Raw genomic sequence first — 23497 nt, 5'->3', positions numbered from 1 at the left:
TGCACTGCTTGAAGTTTCCTTTAAAAGCAGAGACTTGGAAATACCCTCCGCCTCAATTTTTTTTCCCCCCAGATGAGGAAACTTGGTCACAGGACAAGAGACTTACCTAACACACTACATCACAGGTAGGGCAAGGATAACCATGTTTCCCACATCACCATCCAGTCCTCTGTTCTCTAAACCGAGCTTCCACCTTTGCCTCAGCCCCTCCACCCTAGCCAGCTGCTTTTGCCATAGCTTGGACTAACGAGCTCCAAAGCCTGGGCAGGGATACAATACACCAGTGAACATGGGGAACATGCATCACACTTACTTGACACTAGGGACATTAATGTAGACAAATGAGATGGGAACAGAACATTCCTACAAGACAGAACTTGAATTTATGTTTATTTTATATATATATTTTTTATATATATACCTTTGTATAGATTAAACTGGGTGGGATTTTATCATATACATTTTTTTGGTATAATACATGAGAAACAGGAACAGGAACATGGCAAATATAAATCAGTACATTCCTTGAGCAAACTCTTTGTCACACTGAGACTGAAAAATTGCATGCAATGGAGAGACAGAGAGAAGGCAAATCAGTTTTATTTAAAAAAAAGAAGACCATCTAGGTACAACTGTCAACAGAGGAGCAACACTATATATGGCAAACCTGTATAAATTAAATGTAAATTCCACTCTGACATTTACTATGCTTTAAAGTGCAATGAAGCCTGATTTATTTACCTACAGACTACAGGAAAGATTGCCCCCTCTCCCCATTCCAATCTAACCCTAAAAAAAAAAACAAACAACAAAAAAAAACCCAAACAAAAAAACCCCAATAAAATAAATCTAAAGGATATACATTATCCACAGTCCTATAGAGACGCCTACATCTACTCAGTAGCACCAAGAATCTGATATGGATGTAATTAAAATCAATTAAAACTTGGGAGCAATGGTAACATCTGTTTGCTGCTTTTGCAGACCTCCTGCCCTTTATTAGTGTCTTGGAGGAGAGGTGGCTCTCCCTGTGCTGAAAGTGAAGGCGACAGTGTCCTGTCCTCTCTCCATCACCAGCCGAACTGTTTTGGCAGTAGGCTACAAACGCGCACACACACACATACACAGCACAGTGAGAGCAGCTGAAGGTTACACGAAGGGAAGGGGATGGGAAGCCGAGGCCCCATGTGTGCACATGGGTGCGTGCGCGCGGAGGGAGTGGGACTAATTTACACAGAGGTGAAGGGTTGTGCGAGTCCAACACACCCCACAAGCCTCTTTGGTGACAGGGTGATGGGAAGGGGAGGGAGGGAGGGAGAGAAAGGGAGTCAGCACAGTCCCCCTCTTGTGAGCCTCTGTTTGTGTTGTCTTCCAAAGCCGGGGGCCTGTGCGCCACAGTTCTTCTGTCTCCACATGCCACCTCTCAGCAGGCCTCAGTAGCCAAAGGTCTCTTGGGAAGCATAGACCATGTACAGGAAGCCATCCTCATCCTTTTCCTGCTCGTAGATCTCCGAGATGGGGGTAGACACACTCACCATGCTGTGCTGGTTCACAAGCAGGAAGAAAGCCTGGGTAGGATTCAGCTGCAAGCGACGCCTGTGGGGGCAAGGGCAGGAAGGCCTGGTTCAACCCACCTGGGGTAGGCACTGTGACAGCAAGTTCCACCTCCCGCCAGCAATGCTGGTCACATGGAGCCAGGCCTGCACAGCTAGGACCTCCTCCCACATGCTTAGGACATGGTGTCTATGAGCCCAGCTGATCTGCTTGGGGCTCCAAGGCCTCCTGAGTTGGAATTCTGCAAAGCCCCTTCCTCCAAGCACTGCTGGCAAGGGCAAAGCAGAGGGGCCTCTTCCATCTGAGCTGAAGGATAAAAGAAGGGGATTGGAGTCCCCCTCCTCAGCTCATGGAGTGTCCTTATGAGGGAGAGGTCACAGTTCTTCACCAGATGCTAAGAACCTGCCTCCCCTTGACCCCTCCAAACAGTCTCTACCACAACACAAGGATGCTGTGGTTGTCTGTCCCCATCCCTACCCTCAGCAGCTGCCTCTTCCTCATCCTCACCCCACCACTCTCTGTTCAGGGCCTGTGGGTGAAGACAGGTTCACAGCATGCCAGTTGGGGCCACCCCACTCACCGGATTATTTTGACCAATTCACTCATGTTGACATGGTCTGGGACAAGGAACTTGGTCTTGTCCAGCACTGGCAGCTGTTTCTCCCCTTTATAGCGTTCGATGATGACCTGGAGAGAAAGTCAATGGTAGGGTTAGCCACAGTTTACACTGTAAACACAGTTTACACAGTTTACAGTCGAACACAAATCAAACTAGCACAAGTGGAAAGGTTCAGGTAAGGCCCCATTTTGCTTCACCCTCACAGGAAAACAAAAAAAAGGACATGAGCAATAACCATCAGGTTGGCTGCAGACAGCTCTTCAGCAAAGAGTCATCTGTCTGCCTGAGCCAGACAGTGGAAAGCATCCAAGATAAGTGAACTAAAGCATCAATTGCTCTGGCTGGCTGAGAAACAGTAGCCATTAGTGGATTGATTTAGCTACCTCCCCTGAGACGCAGGAGATCCGGAAGAGGAGCGAAGTGTATTTTAACATCACTCTCAGACTGACCAAAACCACACGTTTTGCTGGCTTGAGCTAAGGACTGAACTCATGGTGCACAGCAAGAGACATTTTCCTTCCCTTTTGTGCCACAACTCTGGGCTCCTGCCATTCAGCATCACCCTGCTTGCTCAGGAAGAGCTGCGGCTATTCCCAAACAAGCAGTTTTTAGAAATCACTGTGAAGCCATCCAAAGCATTCCTTCAGCAAGGAGTTTGGATTTTGCCAGTCCCACTCCTCATCTTAACACTCAGACGCACTGACTCCTAAAAGGATCAGAAACCCATGGCCCCTTCTCCTGTGTGCCACCACAACTGTGCAGTGAGCTCCCAGGGCACTTCACAGCCCAGTGCTACCACGGGGACAGCCCAACCTGTCCTCCCCTGCAAAAGGTCTTGCTTGGGAAAGCTCTTACCACACCTACATTCTGAAATGGCTAAACAATGATTTTGGTTCAGTTTTCCTGTTGTTATAATTAATGAATTTCTTCTGTTAAGAGGTGTCTGCTGACAGCTCCAATTGCTATTCTAAACCAGCTTGGAAATGTACTATTTGTATTCTAAGAAACAAGGTGGTAGGCAGTTAAAATAAGTAATGATATTACTTATAAAGCTCAATATGTTCCCATTACAGTGATACTCTGACTCTCACAACTCTCCAGTACCTAGCTGTTTTCTCCACAGAAAGACACTTGTATACTAATCAGTTCATCGTCCTCTCTGAGTTGAGACTGAACATTATTTTTCACTATAAAGCAAGGAATTCTCATAAATAATTTTCCCAGGTCTTTTCAAAACGTATACGGGAGACTGCAAATGCCTTTGGACAGTTGAGGGATGGAGCAGCATGCAGAGATCAGGATCCCCAGAAGATGGCTCTGTGGAGCTAAAAGGATGAGGTGAACCTCTGGGAACATTGATTGTCCTTTCCCTTAATCATCTGTTGACACACCAGCCTCTATCAGCAGCAGCGATGTTAACTCCTGCTGCCTGTCTACACCAAAGCCAAATCAGACACTCTGGTTGGGATGCTGCAGTATCACCAGTGAGCTGGGAATGTCTGATGAGTTCCCCAGACTGCAGGGTTTATCTCAAGGCCCACCAGGATGGGCCAAGCTATGTTGCAGGCAGTGCCTGGATGAGGGAGGGGTGCAAGGCACCTTGGTGAGAGCTCTGCACCTAAATGCCCTCTGAAGAGCCCATCGTGGACAAAGCTCGCACAAGGGGAACCCAGGAGCCCGAGGGCCGGACAGGCAGCATACAAACACCCCCATGAGTCCACCAATGTATTCTCGCATTGGCCATGTCTCCTCTTGATACTGAGCAAGAATGCCAGAGAAAAAGACCAGGGGAAGCCAGGTATTGCTCCTTCGGCCCCTCTTGCAAGATGGGGACCTGATGAAAGAACAATTTTCTGAAACAGACTAAATCATGCATCAGGATGCCCCTTACCAACCTGCTAATGTCCCTGCCTCCCTCCAGGAGGAGGGCAGAGGAAGGAAAAAGACAAGCAGAACCATCCTACTGTATTTAATTTGAGCCTTACTTGGACAGATGAGTATTTTGGCTATAGGGAGATGAATAGTCTCAAGGGGCTGGACACTCACAACAGCCACATACAGGGATGCTGCTTTCACCACCAGGAAACACAGAGGCAACAGCAGGACCTTGAGTTTTTAACAGTAGTTTGCAGAAAGGGGCAGCTACACAGCAACTTTTGTGCATATACCTTTACATGCAGAGAGGGCCCTGTACACCTGGGCTATGCCTCCTTTCTCACTTACATCGAGCAGGAACAGAGGCAGACGTCTCTACCTGCCAGTTCCATCCCACAAAGAAAAGCCTCTCAATTAGTTCAAGAATGGGCCAAGAAGGATGTCCTGGCTGTTAAAGCAGCAGCTGCCTTGTGCCCTGAGCAGACAGAGGGCCTGTCATACAGAACAGCTTCAAGAGTTTCTGTTTCCAGAACATGACCTACTATTTGGGTAACCCAGCTATGGGAACAAGTGGCCAATGGACAAAACGTTCCTGTCTAGTTTTGGAGGGAAATGCATGATGAAATGCTAATATTACATCCCTGTGGCCACAGGGCTTGTATACAAAGCCACCTCCCCTCCTGTATCCTCTTCCAAGCTGCTGCCTCAGGCCAGGGGGTTCCTCAGTCTGGGACACCTGCTCTTGCAGTGGGAACCCACCACAGATCTCACTGCAAAAATAACACGAGCTGGGCACAGGTGGAAAGGCTCAGGGCAGAGCCTGGGGTCCTGGTCCCATCGCAGAGGGGCCTTGGGCAACATTTATAAACTCAACCCTTGTTCTGGGACCAGTGTGAAGAGGGGGAAAGGGATTTTGGTAGACAATGAGGCCAGATCTGGCAGCTCGACAGAGGCAAAGCTGCCACCACTCCATGCCCCCAGGTCCAACCAGCAGCAAGGCTGAGAATGCATTCCCAGTAGGCACACAGACACAAATGTGTATATGTAACACATACGTACCTATATACATGGCCAGCCACAGAGATCAACACAGACATGCAGAGCACTCACACAAACCCAGAGAGCACCAACAGCCTCATCCTGTCCCCCTCCAGCCAAGCAGGGTGGAGGTCCTTCAGTGAGAATATACACAGTAAACCCCCTCAGTCCAAAAGGTGCTCTGGTGTTGATCCATCTTGAGTCATGTCAGCCCTGGACACTGGGCCTGCAGCTCCCTGGAACAGCCCTTGCAAGAGCCCAGAGAAGGCTGTCCCTTCCTCCACGTCCATAATTTGGGTTTCCGTCCACCATTGTGCCAGGGTAGGGCATTATTTGGGCTCCCTCACCTGCCATTGCCTCTCCATGCTCCTCGGTGGGTGTGCAGATGAGCTTTTCATCACATACCTAACAGACCTCTCTGCATGGCCCAAATGCGCCCTCAGCCTTCCCTATCAGCACAAGAGGTGGCTCTCCCCTAACCCACCCTCTGTGGCAGTACAGCCCGTGACTCACTAGGCCTCGCTAAATTTAGCGTTACAGCGCTTTGGGAAATGGTTTGCTCCCACTGCTGCCCAGCACAAGCTGTTACCCAGTGGTTTTAGATTCTCCAAGGCTCACCAGAGCTGGCTTAAAGCTTGCAGAGGCTCCTCAACATGCCCCAGTTCAATGGGCTCCAGAAAGAGAGCACCGGGGCCAACAGCACATGAGCGTGATCGGCAGGCATAAGCTCAGTCTATCCTCTAACAGGGCAGAAGATGATTTCTAAAGCATCTGCTGAGGCTGTGGATGGAGGTCCCAACAAGAAGGCAAGAAACTCTGCTTGCTCTCGGCGCCTGAGGAGGAGCCACCCCACAGCTGCCTGCAAGGGGCAGCTGGAGGCTCCTCAGCAGAGCTAAGCATGAGCAGCACCTCACTGCCAACACAACCATGCCCTTCTCAGTAAGAGCTGTGTGTTCCTATGGTCAGCGCTTTTTCCCACAGAAGTGCAGCCAGCTTTGGGGAATGCAAGGAGCCCCTGGCATGAGGTGGATAGGGAACACTGGGGAGCCCCTAGCTCCTGCCTATCTCCTTATTACATGAGCCAGTGAGGTGTCCTGGGATGTGATTTCCCTTCAAACACAAGCAGAGAACTCCACGTCTCAGGCAGAGTCCAGGTTATCTACTGCTTTGTCTCTGGTGGGCTCAGACAGACACACCACCAGCTCTCTCCCCACGCCCATGTATATGTGGCACAGCCCCTTCCTCAGCCTCCTCTGGAAGTACCCTCATGGAAACAGGAGACAAATGGCTTTCCCTGGGCACAAAGCCAGGCCATGCAAATCCTCTGGGCCTCAAAGCAAAAGGGGACTCGTCCAAGGGCTCTGAGTGGAAACTGGAGATGCAAGAAGAGGGCAGCAGCTGCAGCACAGCTTGCTGTAATTTCTGCCAGCAATAAGGGTGTGACCTGGGCCATCTTCTCCCTAATTCCCCCTGGGCTTTGGGCTCAAACCCCTTTGCTAATTCCAAGTGCCTCTCCAGGGAAGCCAGTCACTTGGCAAACACAGCTCCTGCCTTTCACAGAAGACCAAGACCTTCCTACAGCCAATTTGCCTGCGCTGCACTGCTCAGACTCACAGCTATCCCCTACACCATGCTCCGTTTTGCAGTATGAGGCTTTGGTCACAGCCTGAGCTTTCACACTGAAAGCTACATACAGTGACTTGCAGGAACTTCGCTATGTAAAAGAGAAGAGAAAGCATCAAACTTGGTGTCAAGGTCTAATCGGGACCAGGCCTTTAGAGATACCAATGACACAAACACAGCTGGACCCCCCCAAGGCCTTCAGTACTCTTCTCTTCTGATTCTTTTTACTGCTCCAGCAAAACTTGCAGCTAAATGTATCCTCCCCTGTCGTGTCAGTCAGCCCAGGAAAGCAAAGCAGCTGAGCATTGACCTGAGTCCCTCATCCTCTCACAATGCTCACACTCAGGACACTATCAAGGACAATAAGGCACTGAACAAAGAGGTCACTGGAGCAGGTGCGGGAGGGCTCAGGTCTCTGCCATGGCTAAACCTCCCCACCCACACACAAGTCCCCAGACAACCACACCAGCAACCAGGTCCTGATGACACAGAAGCCTTCTCCTGGGGCACGTGGTGTTTGACCCCAACACAAAAAGCACTCCAGCCATGGAAGCTCTCCCACCACGTTTCAGTAATACCAGTAAAATTCCGCATGTGGATGCAGAGCTCTGGCTCCTTCTGTTCATTTCCCAGGCAAGACGCGTCTGTGTACAGGCACTTGATATATGCATGTGCGTACATTTTATGTAGAACTTATTTCTAGCCTGTTCTTATTGCTAGAGCCTTAAGGCATTGTAATTAGCTCTGCCACAACTCTGGAGAAATGCAGAGCCAGCCTAATGCCATGAAAACCATGTTAAAAGCAGTGGTCAATAAATGTGTACATGATATTGCATACTGGTATTCAGTGTGCTGCAACGGGCAAGTCCTGCTCTGCTGAGCTGACAACACATGGACACCACAGTGGTAGTGGAAGAGAAGGAAGAGAAAGAATTAGTGGTCAACGGCTCAATGTCCAGATGGAGACCAGTGACAAGCGGTGGCCCTCAGGGGTCTGTACTGGGGCCAGTGCTGTTCAATATCTTCATCAATGACATGGCGGGATCAAGTGCACCCTCAGCAGGTCTGCAGATGACACCAAGCTGAGTGGTGCAGTTGACACGCCTGAGGGACGGGATGCCATCCAGAGGGACCTGGACAGGCTGGAGAAATGGGCCTGTGTGAACCTCATGAGGTTCAACAAGGACAAGTGCAAGGTCCTGCACCTGGGTTGGGGCAATCCCCGGTATCAGCACAGGCTGGGGGATGAAGGATTGAGAGCAGCCCTGCGGAGAAGGACTTGGGGGTACTGGTGGATGAAAAGCTGGACATGAGCCAGCAATGTGCACTCGCAGCCCAGAAGGCCAACCGTATCCTGGGCTGCATCAAAAGCAGCGTGGCCAGCAGGGCGAGGGAGGGGATTCTGCCCCTCTGCTCCGCTCTGGTAAGACCCCACCTGGAGCCCTGTGTCCAGCTCTGGGGTCCTCAGCACAGGAAGGACATGGACCTGTTGGAGCGGGGCCAGAGGAGGCCACCAAAATGATCAGAGGGATGGAACACCTCTGCTATGGGGACAGGCTGAAAGAGCTGGGGTTGTTCAGCCTGGAGAAGACAAGGCTGCGGGGAGACCTTATTGCGGCCTTTCAGTACTTAAAGGGGGCTTATAATAAAGATGGGGACAGACTTTTTAGCAGGGCCTGTGGTGATAGGACAAGGGGTAATGGTTTTAAACTAAAAGAGGGTAGATTTGGACTGGATATAAGGAAGAAATTTTTTATGATGAGGGTGGTGAAACACTGGGAACAGGTTGCCCAGAGAGGTGGTAGATGCCCCATCCTTGGAAACACTCAAGGCCAGGCTGGATGGGGCTCTGAGCAACCTGATCTGATTGTAGATGTCCCTGCCCATTGCAGGGGGGTTGGCCTAGATGACCTTTAAAGGTCCCTTCCATCCCAAAGCATTCTGTGATTCTATGATTCTTTTTACTAAAAGATGCTGTGCTAAAATCAAAAGAAGAGAGAGGCAGGAATGGCCTAGTATGTGCCAAGAGCAGTTTGAGACATTAAGCCTTGAAGGCTAAATACTGAGAGATTGTATGCAATTTTAAGACAAGGCCAACAATGTTCAACACTAAGAGTGAGCTGAACTAGGAACACGTCCCATTTTTTGGTCATACATGCTATGGTATTGCAAATACTAACTCAAGCAAGCCCCAAGTATGTTATTTCTCTAAGTTCTCCATCTTCTCAGGAAGAGAAGCAAATACTGGATATCAAAAGCACACTCACAGCCAAACAGCGAGACAGCATATTAGGTCTGACATGGGCAGGAAGAACTGGAGGCAATTCACGGAGTCTCACCTACGCATGTCAACAACAGCTGCTGGGAACGCACAGAATGGGTGTGACCGTTTGGCTGTGGTATGAATTAGTCTACCAGAGTCTCTTTGCTTTCAATACAGCAAAGATCATCTCACACATCTTTCTCTGGGCAGATGCAGAGAAATCCTTACCAGGTTATCCAGGAAAAGTCAGGTAGCTACTGAAACAAAACAAAACAAAACAAAACAAAAAAAAAGGCCATTTCCAAGTTTTCTCCTGCTGCACCAGCTTGGAAGTAGATTTGAGATCAAATCAGCTCCTTGCCTCTAGGGCAGGCATGAAGCTTAAGAGAAAGACTATATTTTGCACTGCTGTGAATGCAGTCTACTATTGAGCAGCTGGCACGCACAAGGCACTGGAGGCTTATGGAGAGCATCCCGTGTTGATTTTGAGGAGCAAAGTTTTGTGACCTCTGCAGCTGGCTGGTGGAGGCTATCCAGCAGCACAGAGGGGTCATGAGAACAAAGTCTAATGCAGAACAGCGAGAATGATAACTTACCGGGATTTTGTTTGGATGCTGCTCTCGGATCTGCTGTACTTCTTTACAACGATCCGCTGGGAAGAAAGAAGTAAAGAAACGAAGTTAGAAACATCTGGCTGTGCTAGTTCAGGCAAAAACAAGGTAACCAGGTAACAAGGTTTTTGTGCAAGCCACAAACTGACAAAGAGGCACATTGCAAAAGAAATGCAAATTCTGTTCATCAGGCCTTTTCTGAACATTTTGCAGCAGTGAGATGGTCAGCCAGACGTCAGCTTCAATGATCAGCCCTTCATGGCTTCCTACCACCCCAATCATCCCCCAAGGCAGGAACATGCTACCCTGCCCAGTGAAACTGGGCAACACACATGGAAACCAAATGACTTAAACGAGACAATAAGGATTACATAACTGTATTTCTAAATCTACCTTAAGCAAATGCAGGTCACGACCACCAGTGCTGGGCACCAGCGCAGCTTTAGGGTCTCAGCTCTGGAAGTTCAGGCTCTTTGTGTATCCTGGCTGCTTCCCCAGAGGAGATGGTTCTCCAATTGGGCCTGGGTTTTGGACATTTCCTTCTGCCTGTTGCGCACTTCCAAGCAATATCTGGCACAGTGCCTCAGTCGAAAAGAGATACGCCTTGCCAAGGAGGACTCCTTCACTATCATAGATCTATACAGTAGCTACAAGAGCTATAGGCCTGACAGAAAGTATTTCTAGACCTGTCGTGGAAACAGGAAGAAAAACTTAAGCAAGGAGATGGCCCACGTACTAGAAGATTTTTTCTGCAGCTGTTCTCACACTTTCTAACCCCTTTCCTCCAGAGTTCGCGTTTACTGACACACACAACAGGCAGCACATAAAAGCTTGTACACTCTTCAGGCTTACAGGAGAATTCCAGTACCCCCTCACTGCTTTACCAGAGGGTCCTCCACTTTCCACAATTCAAAGCAGCAGAAAGGAGGGGAAGAAGCCATATGTCCTGGTTTCAGCTGGGACAGAGTTAGTTTTCTTCTTAGTAGCTGGTAGAGCGCTGTGTTTTGGATTTAGGATGAGAATAATGTTGATAACGCACTGATGTTTTGGTTCTTGCTGAGCAGAGTTTACACTAGTCAAGGACTTTTCAGCTTCTTGTGCTCTGCCAGGTGCACAAGAAGCTGGGAGGGAGCATAGCTAGGACAGCTGACCCAGACCGGCCAAAGGGCTATTCCATACCATATGACATCATGCTCAGTATATAAGCTGGGGGAAGAAGAAGGAAGGGGGGGACGTTTGACGTGATGGCGTTTGTCTTCCCAAGTAACCGTTACGCGTGATGGAGCCCTGCTTTCCTGAGGATGGCTGAGCACCTGCCTGCCGATGGGAAGTAGTGAATGAATTCCTTGCTTTGCTTTGCTTTGCTTGCACGCGCGGCTTTTGCTTTACCCATTAAACTGTCTTTATCTCAACTCATGAGTTTACTCACTTTTACTCTTCCGATTCTCTCCCCCATCCCACCGGGGGGGAGTGAGCGAGCGGCTGTGTGGTGCTTAGTTGCTGGCTGGGGTTAAACCACGACAGTCCTTTTTGGCGCCCAACGTGGGGCTTGAAGGGTTCAAGATAATCACAGATTTAATTGGAATGTGCTAGATCGAATTTATAGCTGTTAGTGCTGTTTAGGTATTAATCGGCAGGCTTCTGTACTTGCCTCGGGGCTTGCTTGCCTTACTGTATATTAGTGTCTAGTGCTCGTTAGTGGCTGCTTTTTGCTTTTGCTGCTTGCTGAACTGCTTATCTTACTCTGCTGTGCCTGGGAACATTTTGATAACAACAACAGCCATGCGCCTGGGCTGGCAGATGGCCAGGGCATCGCTGCTGTTTCTGTGCTGCTGTACTGGACAGGCTGGAACTCCAGTGTGAACTCGAGTCGAAGGGACTGTGACCTGTGGATGAGTCCATGCGGGAGCAGGACACCCCGAAGCGTCTGTGGATGTGGATAAGCCCATGCCAGAGCAGGTATGTCTCGAAGTGTCTGTGGCCATGGTTATGTCTGTGCCGCAGCAAGTATACCTCTTGAAGGGATTGTGGCCCAAGGATAAGTCCACGCTGGAGAAGGTACACCTTGAAGCATCTGTGGCTGTGGATAAGTCCATGCTGCAGCAGGTACACCTTGAAAGCATCAGTGGCTGTGCATGAGGTCATGCTGGAGCACCTCAAAGTATGTGGCCATGGGTAAGGCCATGGTGGAGCAAGTTTACTTCTGAAGAGACTGTGGCTGCGGGCAAGGCCACGCTGGAGTAGGTATATCTCTGAAAGCATTGTGGCCCATGGAGAAGACCATGTGGGAACAGGTGCACCTCTAAGTGACTGTGGCTGTGGATAAATCCATGCCGCAGCAGGAATACCCCTGGAGAGACTGTGGCTCATAGACAAGGCTCCACTTGGAGCAGGTAAACCCCTAAGGGACTGCAGTCTGTGGATAAGTCCAAGCCGGAGCAGGGGCAAGGGGAGGAGTCCATTGCAGTGTTAAGCCCAATGGTCTGGACCAAAGGGGCCAGGGGTGGAGATTGTAATGGAAATACCTTTAAATTGTTGTAACCTGGGATTTGAGTTGCATGTTATGGGAATTACTATAGCAAGAACCCCTTATTGCTAGCCAGGCTAGGAGCAAGGGGAGGAGTTCCTTGCAATGTTAATCCTGGCCCAAAGGGGCCAGGGGTGGAGATTGTAATGGAAATACCTTTAAATTGTTGTAACCCATGATCTGAGTTGCATGTTATAGGAATTACCATACCAGGAACCACCTGAACCAATGGAGAAGAAGCCTTACAAGAAGCAGTGCAAGTGCAGCAGTGACCCAACCTGAGCTGGCTTTGGTGCCCAATAACTCCACGCAACACACCACCTCTCCTGTCCTGAGTGACCACCATCACAGATGGAGCCCAAAGTCTCGGACTAAATGAACTCAATGGACATTATGTGGACATTTGTGGATGTTTATGGACATTTTACAGACATTTTACAGGGGTGGTCCATAAAATAAGTGGGGTGGTGGTTAATGAGGATGTATTGGATAATGTGGGACCTGAGCATGACGTAAATGGTATGGAATAAGGGGTGGATACTGTCCTGGTTTCAGCTGGGATAGAGTTAGTTTTCTTCTTAGTAGCTGGTAGAGCGCTGTGTTTTGGATTTAGGATGAGAATAATGTTGATAACGCACTGATGTTTTGGTTCTTGCTGAGCAGAGTTTACACTAGTCAAGGACTTTTCAGCTTCTTGTGCTCTGCCAGGTGCACAAGAAGCTGGGAGGGAGCATAGCTAGGACAGCTGACCCAGACCGGCCAAAGGGCTATTCCATACCATATGACATCATGCTCAGTATATAAGCTGGGGGAAGAAGAAGGAAGGGGGGGACGTTTGACGTGATGGCGTTTGTCTTCCCAAGTAACCGTTACGCGTGATGGAGCCCTGCTTTCCTGAGGATGGCTGAGCACCTGCCTGCCGATGGGAAGTAGTGAATGAATTCCTTGCTTTGCTTTGCTTTGCTTGCACACGCGGCTTTTGCTTTACCCATTAACTGTCTTTATCTCAACCCATGAGTTTTCTCACTTTTACTCTTCCGATTCTCTCCCCCATCCCACCGGGGGGGAGTGAGCGAGCGGCTGTGTGGGCTTAGTTGCTGGCTGGGGTTAAACCACGACACCATACCAGGGCCAGGTACGGCTGTGTGTGCTCTTCCTGGGACACTACAGACCTACGCTCCTCCTTGCATTACCATTACTCTCGGAAGTGCTCCACAGCCTACAACGGCCCATCTGAAGTGCCCAGGGGAAGCAGTTGCACGGATCACAGTAGGTAAGCCGGGGGTGAAGGGCAATGACTAAGGACTGCCTAGAAATGCAAGATCTGGGTATCGCAGGATCTGTCATGGGATCATCCTGCCATACACAGAGTCACCAGCACAGCACCTGCTTCAAGCCCAACTCCCCTTACCTGTTTCACGCAGCCCCGGTTTCTCACAGCCCACGAAGGTCATGTAGGGCAGGGTAAGTACACGTGTTTGAGTGCGTTTTCTCCCCACAAGCGTTGAGCATTTCTCCTCTGACAACTCAGTAAAACTTTACTGCTTATAAATTGAATTTGGCTAGATACTACTTTGGGAAGAGTGGAGTTTCTTTAGAGGCCACAACACTACAAAATCACTGGATCACAGAAGCTTTTGAGCACCATTTCTGTCCCCGCTGAGAGGACAATATCCCTCTGCTAGGAATTGCTAGACCTTTCTTCTGTAGGACTCCATGGGCTAGCAAGACACAGCAAGATTATTTGCATTTAATGGAAAATTCGAGCATATTTGTTTTGGGGTTTATGGCTGACTGTGTAGTTCCTCATGTTTCCTTTTCACCCTATTCAATGCTCCAGGGCATCCACAGTTATCCTTGTAATACAGACAATTTTCCCCTGAGGGGGGAAATCAGCAAGGAGTTACGCAGAAATCAGCATTGTACATGATGCTGGTACAGCAATGCCTCTTCAGGAACACTGAAGGACACAGTGACAAGAAGCACCCAGCACACGAGCACCCAACGCATAGCACCCAACTTGAGCAGCCAGCCAGAAGCGTGTGACCCCCCTTCTGCAGAGCTCTGCTCCCACATGTTCATTGTGTACAAGCTTCAGCAGGACAGAGCATCTGAAAGGCTGGAGGTCCAGAGCATGAGTGGACAACGCTTATTAGCCTAAGTACTGTAGGCAGCTTTACTGCAGTCAACTCAGACTTGCTGGGTATTAACAGAGCCTGCAGAAAGCTGTGTTGTCCTCATGGCTGGCTAGTTTTTCCAGCTTCAGTATCCACCCTATCCTGCATCTCTCTCCATACTATCAGATGGCCACGTGGATGAACTTCCTAGAATCAGGCACTTCCCTGTAGGGTCACAGAACTGTTTGCACAGGAAGCCCCAACAATGCAGGTAAGTATGAGAAGGGTCTGAGAAGCAATTCGCCAAAGGCAAATTTGCAGCCTTTGCATGTTATCATAGCTAGTAATGTAGATAATCTCAGAGCATCCAACTAGTCTAAGCTGCATTCTCCAAAGGGCAGCCACACGCCTGATACCCCTTCTTGCTCTCTGGAAGCATCACCAACTCCAGCACAAGGCTGGCAGCCATCACCACCTTTGCTTCCACAGAGAAGCCAGAGGTGCCCCTGCCCATCACACTGAAAAAGATACCACACAGAGAATAAAACGGTACATCATCTATCCAGCTACACATCAGCGTCTCAGGATCCCACCCCTGAAACCACACTCCTTTGTCCCCCAGGGGGTGCAGACTGCAGGTGCCTTGGACAGAGGCAGGCCAGGCCCCTGCTGCAGCACGTTTCTTCCAGGCCTTGCTGACTCCACACTCAGCAGGAATTAAGGGCACAAGTCACCAGTGGTAAAGCTCTCAACTAGCCTCAAGTCTGATGTACCGTAGTGGCATGTGTAGGTGAGTGGCAGCTGCCCTGTCCCACTCTTTAAGACCTGCCATGGGCCCAGGACCTGGTCCCTCTGGTCAGATGGGCCCAGGGCTTTTGCAGCCTTTCTGATCTCAGAGGACCCTGTGGAAGGTGGCTGATTTGCAGGTTACCACAATGCAAGGACAGTAGCTGCTGCTTTGCTCCAGGGACTGCTGGATCCCTTCAGCAGGCACGTGTGATCGCAACTACAAGCGCCTGAAGCACAGCACTTCTTCCTCTGCCCAGGAGATGCCCATTTCAGAAAGTTCATTCAGGAAGACAGTTGGGAGCAACCCCACCTAAGCTGTTCAGGTGCCTGAAGATTCAGGCAGAAGTTTCCAGGACATCTCAAGCTCTGCCTTGGAGATACAACCAAGCAGGCTTGGGAATCAGGAGAAGTTATCCTGCATCAAACCCTGCACAAGGGTAATTTCTGTGCACACAATAGTTCAGGTGCTACAGATCTCCTGCAAGAAATAGGTGATGGTCACCCACGCCCTCCTCAGTCTGCAGTGGGAGCTAGAGGTTGATCCTGTGTCTCATGAAAGCATCTTCAACATCACACAGCAAGGAATGGCTATAAATACCACCTTTCATTTAATGTATATGTAGTCTAATCTCAGTCATGGAAATTAAGAGAAAACCGTTAAAAGGCACTTCAGAGAGACACCAATGGTGATGCCAGCCTAGCACCCAAGCTCACGCCACATACAGCACTGCAGACAGGTACGTTCCCTCCACCCGTTCACCAGCAGCATCTGCACACTCACATTTCATATATGACAGGTCTGATTTTACAAGCCTTGTTCTTCTCCTGCAGCTCTCCCAAATTATAGCTGTGCTAATTGAGGTTAAGACTTTCCCCTTTCCTGTCACACCTGGCTGTAGATAATCCTTAGCCTATATGTAAAGTGAGCCAGAACTGTTTACACAACGCAGTCCTTATCTACATTTTTTTCTCTGGCCCTTCTTGCTGCAAGGAGAAGCAAAACACCACACCTGATGTCAGCAGCTCAGGGACTCCCAAGCAAGAGGGGAGGAAGGGGCTACAGCCAGCTGCTGTTTTGAAAGATTAATGAACTGCACACAGAGGGAAGAGGACCGTCTCTGCTCCCAGGTGTGGGCACCACACATCTGCCACGAGGGAAGCCGGGCCCCTCCCCAGTGCCAGGATGTGAGAGCTCAAGATGGGCAGCAAGATGAAAACCACACTTTTTATTGGTTACTCCTAGAAAAATTTCACTGCTAGGGCCTATTGAAAGACAGGAGTATTTTTGTAGCATTGCATATGCCAGGAAAATTGCCTATTTCTCCTCCAACTGCTGTTTCAACTGTTAAGTACCAACAGCAAAGCTTGCAAATTGCCCAAAACACCAGAATCTCAGCTGTTGTCTTGACTGAGGTCTTTCCCAAGCTGTTCTCCCAAAGATGTGGGCACACAACGTATCCCATGGCAATGCAGGATGAGATCATTATGACAGTTAAGGAGAACAGTAGAAAATTTTAAGCCAGACTTTCCAAGCATTAACCTTTTTTTATCAGCAGTGCCCAGGAACCCTGGCTATGGGAGACAGGTCTCTGCTGTGCTGGGCGCTGTGCAGACACAGGACAAAAGGACAGCCCTGGATGCAAAAGAGCTTAATCAGACAAAAGATGGTGAAACAGAAGGAAAACACATGGCAAGTTCTCCAACAGTACAGTTGCGTAAGGGACAGCATTTTTCAGGAGACACTAGACAAACACTGGTCAGGCACTGGTGCTGCCCTAGGGCAGCGGATGGACTCTACGACCAGCCCTGCTGCCTGTGACCAACAGGAATGCTGTTAAGGAACCACCATTAAGAAAAAACACCACCTGGAAACTTCATCAACGTGCTACCAAGTCAACAGCTCCTGAGCTGAGCAAGAGCTGCATGTGAAAAGCAAAGCAGAGAGTAGAAATTCAGCCATGAGCTACTGCCTCTCCCTGCGGTCCCATGTCCCAGGGCTCCGGCTGCAGCTGCGCACGGGACAAAGGGAACATGCAGACATCCCTGCCACTTCCAGCAGACTGCCAGCCCTGTGGCTTTCTCGCTGCCATCCACAAGACACTCTGCCAGCCATCTTGGGGGTGGATCTGCCTCAGATCTGAAGCAGGTGCAAAAATGAGCATGTTTCTTCAAGAAGCTGCTGCGTCAGTCCCAGGTCAGAGGGTTGCTAGAACATGGTCCTCTGTCCAACAGATTTTCTGCAAGGAGAGGAGGAATTGGATGGTTTGAAATCAGGATATATCTGGGATGAGCTGGCAACTGCTGAAGACATGGGCAAGTTATGCAGGTCATTCCAGATGAACATCAATAAATATTTTTATATCATCACATCACCCGAAGGCCAGACACCTCTAACCACCAGGAAATACACCCCTATGTATGTGTCATGGCTCACACGACAGCTGACCTGACCTGTCCTTGCACAATGCTGGAGAGCTTGTTCTCAGGCCAGTGGCACTGCAGGAGGAGCAAGAGGAGACTCCCACATCCAGGAAACGAGGGCAGAGCTCGCGAGGCCCGCCATGCCCTGGGAAAGTTGTCCTCACTACTAAGAAAGGGCTGTTGTCCCAGGCTACGTAGGACAGCAGTGTTGCAGAAACTTGACAGTGATTCTGATTGTTGGCCGTATTTTACTTCTTCTGTCTGAAAAGCCGGGGGGCTCCAGACAGGACGAATGACTCGGGACCAAAACTACACTGGTTTGAACTTATCGTCTGATAGAAGTGTCTCTGCAACATGGTGTAGGTAGAGCCTGATGCTCCACTGTCACAGGAAGGTATTACCAACATGAACGTTGAGCAACTAATGATCTGCCATTCTGTTGTTACAGCTTCATTACAAGATGTGTAACGTCTGGAAGAATTTTTGAATACGTAACTCCTGGAGCCCTGCGATTGCAGAAGGATCTCAGCAGTCTTGTTCATTTGCATAAGTTCATAATCTTCCTGGCTCCAGAGTAGAACTTGAAAATGGATTTTAAAAGCCAAACAGGAACCACCTTCATTTTTTTAGGAGTTTCAAAATTTAACCGAGTATGATTTTGAGCCTGGCTCCAGGAATGAGTATTTGTACCTGGCAAATCCATGTTAAGGGCTCAGCTCGTGACCAAGCAAAGCCACACAACAGTGAAGTCTAAATTCATGTCAAGACACTTGTTCTCCGGTTGCACAGTACCATGTCACCCCTGCGGTGGACATGCAGGCTAAGCACTGGACCTCCATCATTCAAACAGCTTAAAACAGGGCTTCCAACTCACTACACCTCCTGAGCACGGAGGGCAAATGGGCAATACCTTCTGTGCCATGTTTGGATGGCATACGGAGTACTTATCAGAGTTTCAGATAAGGAACTGGTTTTTTTTGCTCAACGTTTAATCACAGTTTCGCTAGTTTTGGAAGAAGAACAGCAAGTTCCCTCCGTATAAGCTGTCAGGAGGCTGTCCTCTGCAAGGGCTACCCTCTTAGCTTTTGTTTGACCTTTTCTTCCATCTTGACAACCTTCACAATTAGAGGCCTCCAAGACAGCAGAAATGCACTCAAATGTCTCAGAACTACTCAGGACACTTCAACTTGCTCAAAGAAAGAACTGGCACTCTTGACAGAACTGTATTTTAATGCAGAACACCACACACATGCATGCACAAAGAGACTTTGCACAGCCCGGGTCATTGCTATTTGTGCACAAACATGCCTGGACATGCACGGATTTGCAGGGCCTATTTGGGGAGACATGCCAGACAAGAGTCTTGAATTTACTCCTTCATTTTCTCTCACAGCCTATTTCCAAACTGCCTTCTGAAGACAAAAGGCAGCAAACAACTGCATGACCACAGAGTTGGAGGTGTTTACACACTGCAGGTCAACCACAGAACATCACACAAGCAAGGTTACACACTGGAATACCTCCTGAGTGACTCTCCTGACCCTGATCCCCGCTGGGACTGACCAAGGAAGGAACACAGAAGCCAAGGGAGATGACTTGTCTGTGGCTCATGGCTACTCGATGACAGAGGCAGCAAGAGTCTACCAGTCTTAGAGCTCCTAGATTCATCAGTCTCCACCGTTCTGGCTCAAGGGGATACCTGAAGTTCTTGTAGCGAAGGAATTATTAAGTAACGAACAAAGGACATACAGGTTTTGTTATTCCTGGCTGCCAGTCAGGACGTTTTGTTATATAAAAGAATAATAATAAAAAAAATCAATATTTGTGGTCTCCATGTCTAGCTGGCATTTTTTCTGGATGTTTGTTCAGCTCTTCTTGTACCAATATTTTCTTCAATGCTGACAATTAACCCCACATCAAATCGTGTCACAGAATGCCCTCGGTAATTAAAACAACTAGACACAGGCAGCTAAGCATCGACTTGCAACAGCAGCCTCATTTCAAGGAATCCCAGCTCTTAAAGCACAACTGCTAGAGCATGAATACCCTGAGTATGAGGACAAGCTGACTCACTAACCAACCCCAGATCAAGATCAAGACGCTTTTCCAAGCCACCAACAAGCGAAACCGTTATGACAAGCACAGGATGGTGCATGAGACAGACAATTCATCCACTGTTGGTCTTTCGACTGGTACAAGCAAAACTGGCTTACGCTAGATGAGTCCCCAGAGAAGGCAACGCTTCACTTTTCCCCAGAGCCAAGAGGAGAGGGAATTCAGCTCTACACACTGCCTTTATCTACCACTGCCTTTCCTCAAAAGAGAAGTGGCTTCCCAGAACTAAAGGCAGATCTCCCAGAGGACTGAACCTGGGATGGGAATACCCAGTCCAGGGAGGCTGAGGTCAAATCTCTGTGTTTGTCATCTAGTCAGGGGCTCCAGCTGACCAACAGGACACACGCATACGTGTCTTACTGCACAGTGCCTCCATTTCGGCAGAATGCTGGGGCACGAGGCCAACTTACTTTCAGTTAGGTGACCGGTCTAGGTTTAAGGTCCATGTCCGTAACCACACTGGTTATGCACTGCATTGAAAACAAAGCTTGAAGCCTGTTGGCAGCCTCGCGACAGCAGAGCAGCCAATTCAAAACAACCACTTCAAGAACGGTGGGAGGTGCGAGCGCTACCCAATGCTCCGAAGGACTCACGCTCTTTATGGGAAGTGCAACAGTGTCGTCAGGCTGCCACACACTCTTGCTACAGCCAGGACACCCTGTTCCTTTTACACAGACCACAGCTCTGTTCTGGGAATTGTTTTGGACTCCTACAATGGACCTGACTACACAGGAGACAGCCACCTCAGCATCTACAGTCAGGTTCAGCACATGAAAGCAGAGGATTAGTGTCAGATTTTACCCCCATGTACCCAGACCAAAGATGCTCTGTTGCAGATGTGCCAAGGACCAGATCAGGTCACAGAGCATCACCCTCTCACCACTAATGACACATCAGATCATGGGAGAAGTCGGTGCTCGGTGCCCTCAACACACCTTGGCTCAAAGGCGTGGCATTTCCCAGCCAGTCCCTTTTCCAAGTCCTCAACAATGATGAACAGAAATCCAGAAATGTTATTCAGGATAGACCCAAGACAAAGCAGATGAACAAGCAGAAGAAATTAATGGAAAAACAAATCTCAAAAATAGAAGAAGGGGGAAAACATGCATTGAGGAAAGCAGAATCTTCGGCAAGGTGTGGCAGACCAAGACCTAAGCAAGCCACTTGCTATGAAACTGGAGCCTGGGTGCCTCTTGTAAACAGTCATATTCCTGACTCCGCCTTTTCTCTGTTTTTTTGGAACCATTCCACTTCTATAAAGTTTTGAAGCCTTAAAAATTAAGCCATCCTGAGGGTACAGCATCGCTGGCAATGTTTTCCATCAGCCCTCTCCAACTGCATTGTAAACAATTGCTTCCTGCTCCTGTTGTGTAATGATTCAAAGACGAAAACAAGCTGTATTTACTTTCTCCAACTGAACAATTCCAGCCCTGACCCAAAGCAACTGCGTGGGCTGCCAGGCCTCCTCCTCCTTCCCCTCCTCCTGGCCGAGCTCTGCAGACCAGTCAGCTGAGAGAGCAAAAGGGCAGAGGAAAGTACACAGAAACAAGGCGCAGTTGCCGGCACCAAACTCCCTCACCCCCCTCTTTCCCTCCTGGGCTATTTTAATCCTGCTTTCTTTCAACTACTCTGAGCCTCAGATGTTGTTTTCCTTCTGGCTCATACAAAGTCTGAGCGATCTGAAACGGCAAACCAGACTCCTCCTGACCATAATAAGCTGATTCTCACCAGTTTAACAGTCAGTAGTTACTAAGGGTTTGATTTAGGACTTCACTGCATTTAATACGTAGCTTAGGAGAACACAGCAGGGTCCCAAGCAAGTATCCCAGGGCACTCAGACTTCATTTTATTCTTGTATGTGCACGTTCACTTGGCTCGATTGCTGCGGCAGGAGACAGCTGAGTAAGCATTCAAGGCCGGAAGGGTTGCGCCAATAAATTACCAAATATTTACAGTTTCCAAGAGAGCAGCAAGGGCTTGGATCAGCAGTTCAGTAGGAAAAAGCTCCAATTTTAAAACTCATGTAGGAAACACACCCTCACCTGTGTTTGGACAGTACCTGACACAAAATGAGGCCTTGTTTGGCATGAATACACTGATTTCAGCATTATTCAGGCAGTAAAGCTCAGCCAATACCCCCCTCGGGATGTAACCTGCCAGAAACATGCACCTTTCCCACTGCCAGCTGGCAAAGGTCAAGAGAAACAGCAGTTGATGTTTCATCTGATTTCACTATCAGGTCTGGCAATCAAATCTGGTGCCTTCTATGGTAACCTCCTTGTCACTTGCGTTTTCCCACCGTCCACATTTAACAAAGGGATGGGTATGGTGTGAGCAGTAACTCTTCTGGGTCTCAAGAACAATTAGAGAGGGTGTATCAAATTCTTGGAACAACAACTACTCTAATGCTGATGAGCACGCAAGGCAATTTTTTGAAGAGGTAATTGTGCTCTGACAGTCAAAAGCGTGAAGACTGGACCCAGGGCAAGAGTGAAACAAGACTATTTACCTCTCGACTACTACCCTCACGCTGTAGATTTCAGTGCTCCTTGTAGCTGTCACCCCACCCCAGCTCCTCAGACGGATACACAAGACGTGACACAGGAGGGCGACGGCTCAGCGAACACCACACACGGGTTTCTTGCGCTCAACTACGGCAGCTGCCCTTCCCACCATGCTCACCCTGACACGTTTGTTATTCCATGCTTCACAAAAAGCGGAGGCTTACTGAGCAAGCGTCTCCCTGTCGAGGGCTAACAACCGGGGCTGACAGGAAGCACGTACAGAAATGCCCCGGTGAGGAGCGAGGCTCTGCGCGCCTCGGAGGCGAGGTTTTGGGAGCGGCGCGTGCGGGGGAGCCTCCCCACGGAGCGGGCGCCGGACTCCCGCCGACGCGCGGGGGCGGCTCCCAGGGCCTCCCCGCCCGGCTGGGCCCGACCCGTCCCCCAGCTCCGCCGCCCGCCCGCCTCGGCGCCGCCCCGGGGCCGCCGTCCCCCCCGCGCGGCCGGAGCCCCGCGGCCCGCTGCGGCCCCCGCCCCGGATGACATCACCGCGCGGCGGCTGCGGCACCGCCGCCCCCGGCCCCCCCCCCCCTTCCCGCGGCCCGGCTTCGCACGGCGGAGCCCGACGGCGGCCGAGCCTCCGGCCGCCCCGCGGCGGGTGGGGGTGTCGCCCCGAAGGTCAGCGCGGCGGGGACGGCGCGGGGAAGGCAGGCAGGCAGGCAGGCAGGCAGGCGCGGGGACCCCCCCACCCCCGCCCGGCTCACCGAAGGTGCGGCGCTGCTTGAAGGGCCGGTCCGAGGGCATGGCGGCCGGGGGGCGGCGGGCCGGGCCGGGCCGGGCCGGGGCGCGGGTGCCGGCGGGCGGCTCCGTCTGGCGGCGCGGCCTGCGCTGGGGCTGGGGCTGCGGCGGAGCGGGCCGCTGACGTCACCGCGGCACGCCCGGCGGGGGCGGGGCTCGGGCTCCGAGGGGGCGTGTCCCGCGGAGCCCCGCCCCCGCCTTGTCGGGGCAGCGGAACGACCGGCAGCGAGAGGCCCGGCCCCGGTGGCGCCGCGGGCGGCAGCGCCGCTCGCCTCCCCCTGCCCCCGCTGCGCCAGAGCCCAGCCTCTGCTCCAACGCGGCACCGGCGCGCGCGCACAGCCCCCGGGCGGCTCCCCCTCAGGCGGGCGCTTTGCCCTTATCGGCACATAGCCGCTACGGTGACCCGTACTGCTATAAATACGAGAGAGGCTGACGTCATCGGGAAGGTCGTTTCCAGTCGATAACGAATGCAATGACAGAGCACGGCTGTGCACCAGTCAGCCACAACGATTTATTCAGAGGCTGACCCCAGCCCTCAGCAGGGCTCCCGCTTCAGCCGGAGGAGAGCAAGCGGCGGGCCCCGGTGGCGGCCAGCAGCAGCCCAGCTGGGCCGGGGCTTGGGAGGTGCCCGGAGGACAGAGGCCTC

General features: G+C 50.5%; 1 protein-coding gene across 1 annotated transcript; it reads right to left on the bottom strand.

Moving 5' to 3' along the window:
* Window positions 1–373: 373 nt before the first annotated feature.
* Window positions 374–22978, bottom strand: MAP1LC3A (microtubule associated protein 1 light chain 3 alpha). Its single transcript, XM_087749531.1, has 4 exons — window positions 22818–22978; window positions 9569–9624; window positions 2135–2241; window positions 374–1596 (listed from the first exon to the last, which is right to left on the bottom strand). Exons 1-4 carry the CDS (start codon window positions 22855–22857, stop codon window positions 1434–1436), a joined length of 366 nt encoding a protein of 121 aa, XP_087605657.1. The 5' UTR covers window positions 22858–22978; the 3' UTR covers window positions 374–1433.
* Window positions 22979–23497: the final 519 nt, after the last annotated feature.

The sequence above is a fragment of the Nipponia nippon genome, unplaced genomic scaffold (genome assembly GCF_047370975.1).
Source record: "Nipponia nippon isolate SJK-2023a ecotype South Korea unplaced genomic scaffold, ASM4737097v1 scaffold_13, whole genome shotgun sequence".
Lineage (NCBI taxonomy): Eukaryota > Metazoa > Chordata > Aves > Pelecaniformes > Threskiornithidae > Nipponia > Nipponia nippon.
This window is presented reverse-complemented; position numbering and strand designations above follow the sequence as displayed.

Coding starts and splice junctions, on each gene's coding strand:
- MAP1LC3A (XM_087749531.1), bottom strand. CDS start 22,857: ATGCCCTCGGACCGGCCCTTCAAGCAGCGCCGCACCTTCG. Junction 9,625..22,817: donor CAAGCAGCGCCGCACCTTCG/GTGAGCCGGGCG, acceptor CTTTCTTCCCAG/CGGATCGTTGTAAAGAAGTA. Junction 2,242..9,568: donor AGCATCCAAACAAAATCCCG/GTAAGTTATCAT, acceptor CTTTCTCTCCAG/GTCATCATCGAACGCTATAA.